At 42.1% G+C, this 8,894-nt stretch overlaps 2 protein-coding genes across 3 annotated transcripts in view; one reads left to right on the top strand and one right to left on the bottom strand.

The window, feature by feature from the left end:
- The first annotated feature begins 9 nt into the window (after window positions 1-9).
- On the top strand, window positions 10-3,447 carry LOC118324969 (chymotrypsin-like elastase family member 2A). Its single transcript, XM_035657496.1, has 8 exons — window positions 10-66; window positions 334-422; window positions 686-783; window positions 1,310-1,432; window positions 1,636-1,772; window positions 2,596-2,741; window positions 3,109-3,261; window positions 3,390-3,447. Exons 1-8 carry the CDS (start codon window positions 27-29, stop codon window positions 3,405-3,407), a joined length of 804 nt encoding a protein of 267 aa, XP_035513389.1. The 5' UTR covers window positions 10-26; the 3' UTR covers window positions 3,408-3,447.
- A 362-nt stretch (window positions 3,448-3,809) lies between these two features.
- The window catches only part of tmem51a (transmembrane protein 51a), a 5,917-nt gene continuing 832 nt past the window's right edge, over window positions 3,810-8,894 (bottom strand). Inside the window, exons 1-3 of one of the 2 annotated variants that reach the window (XM_035657328.1) lie at window positions 7,990-8,113; window positions 7,456-7,902; window positions 3,810-6,953 (exon numbers count right to left, since the gene is read on the bottom strand). In XM_035657328.1, coding sequence (XP_035513221.1) covers window positions 6,563-6,953; window positions 7,456-7,853 — 789 coding nt within the window. In that variant the 5' untranslated portion in view covers window positions 7,854-7,902; window positions 7,990-8,113 and the 3' untranslated portion in view covers window positions 3,810-6,562. Of the gene's footprint in view, window positions 6,954-7,455; window positions 7,903-7,989; window positions 8,114-8,894 lie in introns of those variants that run through there. The other variant, XM_035657327.1, reaches the window with a different exon arrangement.

Raw genomic sequence — 8,894 nt, forward strand, 5'->3', positions numbered from 1 at the left:
GGGCTTACACCACATACTCTACAATCATGAGGAGCCTGGTGCTTCTCACTTTTCTGATAGCTAGCGGTAAGACAGTTTCAGTCTTCTCACATAAGTTACTTGAAAGTCATTTGCTGTAGTGTAATCAAGATGAAGAGTCCCATATTAGTCTTGCAAAGACCGCTAATAATCAAATTTGTTTTTAAAGATATTAATTGTTTAAGTTTCACTGAATCCAGATGTTCATTCTTGCCTATATTTAATCCAAAACTTGCCACAGCAAAACAGTGATCTACTTTTTAAATGTATAGTCTGGTGCAAAAATCACAATATACATTACTAATCTTATCCCAGCATATGGATGTGGCCTTCCCACTTTCCTTCCTGTGCTGAGCAGGGTGGTGGCAGGGGAGGACGTCAAGCCTCACAGTTGGCCCTGGCAGGTAAGGTCCGCTCTAAATGCGCAAACATGTTCAGTCTGACAACTGCAGAACAGCGTGAACACAACACTTTCATTTATCACGACAGATGAAAAAAGTGACACCTCTTTTTATATATTCACTCTCTGAGTCTTCTGGTAACTTCTGATAATGGTTTCTCCCCCAGAGCAGATATAGAGGGATGACAGATAAAATGGATTTGTAGGGTGTTGGAGTGACATTTTAATGTGTAGTAATGCTCGCTGTCCTCTGCCCGCTCTGCTCAGATCTCGCTCCAGTCAGACAGCAGTGGGCGCTGGAGGCACGTCTGTGGAGGCAGCCTCATCTCTTCTGACTGGGTCCTCACTGCTGCACACTGCATCAAGTATGTTCAACCCAACTCTGTGGGAAGGTTGTCAATATAATACAAATTACAATACAACATGTTCTTTTTAAAAAGGATCGTTCACCAAGGGTGGGAAAGTTTTTGAACATAGTTGTTTGTTGTATACAAATATGTATATGAGTAGTCAGAGTAGGAATAAACAAATTTGTAAATTGATGATGATTCACACTCAGAAGTGCTTCAAGTTCATGAAAGTATTCATATTTACTAAACCAAACCAAAGGTCTGTGCCAAGAAATACTCCTCTGCCTAACAGGAAATTATGTGTTTTGCTTTGTCTGTGACTGTAAGGGCTCTTGGTTTTGGGAATGAACAGAAGCGCAGGCTACGGCTAGTTTGTCAAAAATCAGGAGCAATGGCTGCCATGCCTGACCAAACACAGAAAAGAACAGCCATGCATTGCCTCTACAGGACTGCTAAGCCATCAGCTGAATCACAGTGCAAAAAAGTCAGTACAACTGTCTAAACCCCCCACGGAAACAACGTGTCATTTTCCATACCACAGTGACCGCTACAACTACAGAGTGGAGCTGGGTAAACACAGCCTGAAGACAAGCGAGGAGGGCTCAGTAGTTCGGAGGGCAGCTACAATCATCACTCATGAGGACTACAACACCATGCTAAGCCGGTAACAGCAACAGGCTCCCACACAGCTCAGTATCACCTCATCAGTCCAAAAGCAGGTCACTGTGTGTAAGCAGAGTATCAGTCATCAGTGAACTGGTATTTGATGCATCAAAACAACGAAAACATAAACCATAGCATATGCCTTTTTTCATTTCATCATTACATTACTTCCTAAAAGTGCACGTACTGTTTTGCCTTTTGCAGTAACGACATTGCCCTGATCAAGCTGTCTTCCCCCGTCACCTTCTCTGACACAATCACGCCCGCCTGCATCCCAGACCGGGGCGTCGTCCTTCCCCACGGCGCTCCCTGCTATGTCACCGGCTGGGGTCGACTCTCTAGTGAGTGAACACACACCCAGCAGAATGAATGCACTGTGAATCCACGTTACAAATTTCCATCTTGGACTTAATAAACCCTAGCTTAATGGTGTCTAGAAGATGTCTCTGCACCTGTCAGTCAATTTAGGTCAAATATCGAGGTCAAAGAATTTCACAACCTTTAACTGGACAGAAAAATGGGACATAACAATCAGCCTGCTAAATGAGCAGAGACCTAATTATACCAAGGACAGGGATTCATTTCCTACTGCAGCTACCAATGATCAATTTAAGAGATTTTTGTAAAAAAAAAAAGAAAAAGAAGAAAAAGAAAAGGGCTGGGATACATAAATTCATGGTTCTACAATTTGGATGAAATTGTCCAACAGTGATTTCCCTACAATATTTATAACGATCAAAGAGTCCACAATTGGTTATCTATGTATACTTTTTAAATATATTTTTGGGGCTTTATTTCCCTTTATTAGACAGCACATCTTGAGAGACAGACAGGGGGGAGGGGGGTGACATTCAGCAAGGGCCCAGCTTTACCAGGGGAGAGACCGGGGCGCGCCTATCCATTTAAAGATTAAAGAATAGGGATACTATTATCTATTACTATTATTAACCGGACTGCAATTTTAGGGCATACACTACCAGTGGACTGTATTTAAGTTCCGTTAGAAGTTGCAACTGAGAGGAGACTTTGGTAGTACTAGCCATACCCTGGACACCATCTGTAACAGCAAACTTTATCTCCATCCAGCACCCCACCTGTCCCCTGAAACCTCCCTCAAAGCATTATCTTTTCTTACCCGATTTAAGCGTGTTTCTTCCCCTACAGCCAGCGGCCCTCCGGCTGACATCCTGCAGCAGGCTCTCCTGCCAGTGGTTGGCCATGATACCTGCTCACAGCCCGACTGGTGGAGCGTCCTGGCAACAGACAAGATGGTGTGTGCCGGAGGGGACGGCATCACTGCTGGGTGTAACGTGAGTTCATCTTAAATTGCAACTATAATTTAATTATCAGTTACCATTATTATCAGTTATTTAATCTGTTACATCTCCATCTAGCACAGGTGTATACGTATATAAATAACTCTATATATTTTTTTTATGTTGTCCTTGCTTAATTATGTGACATGTTCTCTGTGTGTAGCATGAAGGAACTACAACTTTCTTTTTGTTGTGCAACCTTGTATCTTTTTAATGACTGAATTGAATTAATAAATGACCTTGTAACTTGGATAGAAGATTGAGGGAAAAGTCAAGAAAAGAAGATTTACAATGAAATGTTGTGAAAGGTCTGTTGTAATTGTATACATACTAGCAAACAGCGTGTGTGCTTACCCCACAGGGAGACTCCGGTGGCCCCCTAAATTGCCAGAACCCTGATGGCTCCTGGGACGTCCACGGCGTGGTGAGCTTCGGTTCTGGTCAGGGCTGCAACGTCTTCCAGAAGCCCACAGTCTTTACACAAGTCAGCTCCTACATACACTGGATGAACACAGTGAGGAACTTTTTCATTTTATGATGAGCTTGCCAGCATAAACAATGCAACCTGAAGCTAACAAAAGCCTTGGCTTTCAAAAACAGGATGGGGATTATAATTGTGTTTTTCTGTTGTTTACTCTGCAGGTTATGACCAACTACTGAAGAAGCTATTCAGGTGCTTTGGTCAGCAATAAGAACAACTATGATTTATAATGTGTTGTCTCGTTTTTTTTACTGCAAAGTACAAGGTAAATGTTGTTGAGCAGTGCAAACGAGTGGAATACATGTTAATGTTAAGCTAAAGTACTGTCCATGTCCTAAACAGTTAAAAACAGCCCTTTGTTTAACTTGGCCATGCAGGGCTGTAACAACTAGATAGCCCCCAGATGTTTCACTCACCTTACAGCTGCATATTAACCAAGAATTGGTGAACAGTAACAAAGTTAGAAAATATGGATGGTCAAAATTTTATACTCACAATTATTCAGAGCACATCAAAATACACTCCTTAAACATTAGGTTAATTAACAAACACTTTATTTCTCATAAAATTTCCATGAGATACATTTGTTTTTACTCAAGAAAATAGAAATAGAAAATAGAGTTATCATAGAAAAGGACATTTTCACAGTACATATAAAATAAAAATGTAGATTTAAGTAATACAAAGCAATGATAAATGAAACTGACAACAAAACTGCACGTTTCATCTACAGTATGTAAAACAGGAATTGACTGCTAAATCCAAACACTCAATGTTTCCATCACTGTAAAACACTTACAAACACTACATAGTAATAAAATCAATCATGTAGTTAACTGGTCCTATGCAAATGAGGTACAATGTCTGCAGCACTAAACAGAGCAAAAAAAACAAAGAATTTATAAACTGTGTGGCGAGTTTTAATTTCAAAAACAAGTCAGAGAAATGTGGACACACTGTAGCTGTTGTGAATTACAATGACAAACCTGAAGTGACCTTGTTGCATTTTGCTGGACAGAAAACCTGACAATGATTGAGTAGCTTTTCTGCATTAACTACACTGAGTTTTACTTAAAGTGCACAGTGTAGAGCTGGGTGATGAAGTCACTAATGAAAAGTTATTTTAGTCCCACAAGACAAAAAAAAATTGTTGTGCAATTATTTTTCACAAAATGCGTAATGTTTGTCGGTGACAACTCCTTCCATTTGGCTTCAGCTGTTCATATCTTAGAGAGTCTAACCTGAAGGTATAGATAAAATAATATATGGTGATGGCACTCATTTCCCTGAACAGAGCGTAGAGCTGTCTGCATATGTCAAAATGAAAGCAGGGCAGCGAGTCAAGCTGTGGTTGGAGGAATGGTGATGAGCAAACCATTGAGCAATAGTTGCTGTTATTATGGCGCAGCTGCACAGTCAAAGAGTCTTTCTGTTGGTCATCTCGAGTAAGAAAAAAAACACTACACTACTGCCTTCACAGCTCAACAGTGTTCACCATGGCTACAGGGCAGAGGCTTTCAACTATTCACAAGCTCCGTTCACCATGCTCTCACACAGAGTAAAACCAACACTGCACTGGGAAAGCAGCATTAGAGCTCAGGTTCAGTCTTATAATATCCATTGAAATGTTAGGAACACAAAGGCACTTTAGTACTAGTGTGTACAACCTGAGGGAAAACTCAGAAACAGTTTGCTTTACCACTCCTTAAATACTTCATGAAATGAGACCGTCATCTTCCTGGAAAGCAGTAGTTAGTAAAGTAAACCAATGGTGACCTTTAATGGTGACCATTAGTGCAGCACTAGTAAGTATAAGTATAAATTTCAGCTATAAAATCCATAACAGCACCCTCCCCTTCTCTCCTTTAGACTCTATGGTTGAGTCTCTAGAGACATGACGACGGCTCCCTGCCTAGCCCAAAGCATCCACGACCAAAGTAAACCACTTCATAGTGAGGAGAGTTTAGCATTTAGCGGGCTAAAGACCCAGCTATCTCTCGGGAGGCAGTGGAATCATAACCAGAGCTAAAAAGCAAGTGAAATTTGGACTTTCATTTGTCTGTTAGCCAGAAACACAACTCCAATGGCATGCTTACCATGACCAAACGATAACCTGACAGCATACTAGGGCCTTGTTTCTAAATGCATACATTTACTGATTTACTGACACAGAAAAGAAATATGCACAACCTTGACATCATGAACAGTTGATGTCCCATCCCATTTTAAAGCTAGCCCTTTCCACTGCCCTTGGCCAGACCATGTACTGTACGGGGTTTCCTTTATTCATTAGTCTTTCTAATGAGAAACTAAACTAGTGTTCTCTAAATATACACCTACATTGGGCAGTAACATTCCAAGATAAAACAAAAGATATTGTGTTAGCATTTTACAAATAGTGCTACATTTCCCATTAGGTTTTGGTAAAGTGCCTATGGCTAAGAGTCATGGGAACTGTAGCTGATAAATGCTAACAAGGATTTGTTTGTCTTGGGTAAATATAGAGGATTCTTAAATGGTGCGGTCCAAAACCCCATCTTAGAATATGTAAAGAAAACCCTCTGAACCAAAAACTAGTGAAACAGTATCTAACATAGAAGTGGGACAGGACTCCAGCTCTGTATAAACTCTCTCCAACACCGATCAACACTTATCAAAATTGTCTCCCATTAGCTGACAAGCTCTAGGGGAACAGGAGAGACAATATTTTTGACAATGGGGGAGAGTTTCAGTGTAGCTTACCACATCAGGCTAGTCCAGGAGAGTACACACAGCGCTCAGTCACTCGGTCTACATTTGGTAAACCACCGGCAGTAGTGATCCTCCAGGGTAAAACACCAAACTGCAGCTACTTCACAAGATGAGTGCCCTGCACATATCTATTTAAGTGTGCAAACAAATCCTCACTACAACCGCTCATTGGTGTCCTATGATCTCTTCCACCGTCACCTCACACGGGCAGTCAGTTACATAAAGACAATTCATAGACAGAAAACTGCTTTGACATGAAGGAAACTGCAGTCGCTGTGTATTTTTAAGCCAATGTGTCACATTGTGACAGAATGCGTCACTGTAAGGAAGGAGCCAGGAACTACGCCTGGCAATATCCATCTGTATCAGAGACCCAGTGAGAGTCTCTGCTCAGAGCTTTGGAGTGAACGATGAATTTGAACAGGTGCTGTATTTTATAACAAAGTGCCACCGAGAATGTTCTGCAAGAACCTTCAAGTCTCGGCTTCACAAGGCAGATCCAGAGCCACGAAGGTAATCAGAGACACCTCCGAGACAGTTCCAGGAATTTCAGTACATTGTTTTAAACACGATCAGCTTGATCTTAAATAGGAGGCACTTTATCCTCATACTGCGGTGGTGGAGTAAGTGGTTCTATACTGATTCCAGCTGCTGGCTGAGAGTTGTCAATGTTTTTCATGTGCAGCTTCTCTGATTTAATCCTGCGGATCTTGATAGGCAGGAGCTTGCGGCTAGTTTTCCCAGGCCTGTGATTTGCTGTGGAAGCAGTGGAAGCCGGAGCAGGCTGTGATCCGGGAGCCATGACCTCTGACCCTTCAAATTCATACTGGACACCATCAACTTGGACCAGGTCATCATAGGAAGGGAGCTGGGAGGTGCTTGGGCGAAGGTTGCTCTGACGGACAGGGTACTGGCCGCTGCCTACTGCCTCTTCATAGCTGGGTACAGCGTAACGCTGGGCTTGTTCCTCAGCACTGCAGACATTTGTAGAAGAACACACACGAGTCATTACATGTACACAGGTAGGTCCTGTACTGGAGCGCATACACTGGTGATTAGAGTCAACATAATCAAATGTTTTCAAATACTCATATCATAATCAAATATGTGCTAGACCAGAGAGTTGGCCACCCAGCAACATGGAAAAAAATTACAAGATTGATATTACTAAATGGATAATCTGGATAATTAGCTTCTCCAATTAAAACATTAAGCAGCCAAGTCTCAGATATCAGAATCTCAAAGAAGCACATGACCTGTGTCTAATAGTGACCTGTATAATAGTCAAATGTGGTGGAATCTTTCGAGAAGTTTTAAACATACAAAATAATATCTGCCAGCAAATCTTTCTCACAGGCACAAGATTATTTGTTTTACATGCTTAAATCAATTCCCTGCTCATAGACACAACAACAGCAAGCAGTCATCTCAGAGATACATGGATTTATTGCTAAATATTGTTGTCATTGTACTCACGTTTCTCTTTGGCCCTGCGCACTAGCTGCACGGTTCTGGGCCTCCCGGAGCTGCTCCCGCTGTTTGTTCCTCATTCCCACACACAAGGACAGCAGCAGCATGGCCACCCCAGATCCCACCAACACAAACGCCACGGAAGACGCTTTATTCTTCCTGCCGCCAGCGTCCCCCTGCCCGCCTGAGCTGCTGCTATTACTGGCCGGGTCTGCAGGCACCACGCTCCACACAATCATCACAATGCCCAGGGCAATAAGCCCAACCCCGAGAGCACATAGTGCATACTGGGAACCTGAGTTTCCACTGTTTTCACTGCTGTTGTTGTTGTTGTTATTGTTGTTGTTGCTTCCAGTTCCTCCTCTGCCAAGGGGGATCGGTGGTACCTCCACACTGGAACGCATCTTGTCAGTCCCTAAACTTCAGTCACAGCAGCTCCAGTGAGGTCAAGAACTGTAGAGAGGAAGGCATACACAACATGCCACATAATGTCACACAAAACAAAAAAATTCATTCATATTAAAAAAACTTTACACTCACCCTGAAAAGACACAAAATATCCCCCTTTACTCTGGTACCTGAAGTGGCTCTCACCAGGTGTTACTGGACATATGGCTGCCGCTCAGAGGTTTGTTCTTTATAAGAGTCCTAGCCCCTTTTTCAATAGCAGTAGACTTCTACGAATGGGTGTGTTGCATGGTAAAAATTTACAGCAGACTTTCAAAGTCACTAGTTATCCAATGTCAACACATTACGAGGGTAGATAAGGACAGCTATGGCCACTGGAAAACAAAGGAGCTCATGAAATATTACTATATCTTGGCTGTACATGCAGGTTTGCTACAGAACTAGTTTTCTTTTTTCATTTTCATTTAAATCTATCGCACTAATCATTTGCTTTCATGTAACTCCAAAGCCAAAGATTCAAGGAAACGTCATTAGTCCAGCATTCATTTAACGGTTATTAACAGGAAAACCTTCCTTGAAATTCCCTGAAACGCAGCGAGCGTGACCAATGAGCAGACTCGCACTTTTACTGCATACTTAGAACATGCCATCGATCACAAGGCCGCTCTGCGCTGAAACAGTTTTATCTCAGCTGGATCAGTAGAAGAGGGAACTGCCAGGAACTATAAATAAACTCAGAAAAAAAATAAAGAAAGAAAGAAATGAACTATCTATATATAACCTCTGAGACAACTCAATGTCTTCCTGAAGTACTCATACCACAGATTAATCCTCGAATACACCAACAAAGGTGTGTTAGTGTGTAGTCTGCAAACATGCCCAGACCTGCTAATGGAGGGGGGGGGGCAGTCTAATGAAGGTAAACCCATCTCCAATTTAGGAATACCCTCTCCCTGAAGAATGTATGGCATGACACTGAATTATGCTCATGATGACAGCTGAACACAGACAAACCAGCTCTCTCTCTCTGTCTCTCT

The sequence above is a fragment of the Morone saxatilis genome, unplaced genomic scaffold (genome assembly GCF_004916995.1).
Source record: "Morone saxatilis isolate NCDOM2014 unplaced genomic scaffold, NCSU_SB_2.0 Contig15, whole genome shotgun sequence".
Taxonomy (NCBI): Eukaryota; Metazoa; Chordata; class Actinopteri; family Moronidae; genus Morone; species Morone saxatilis.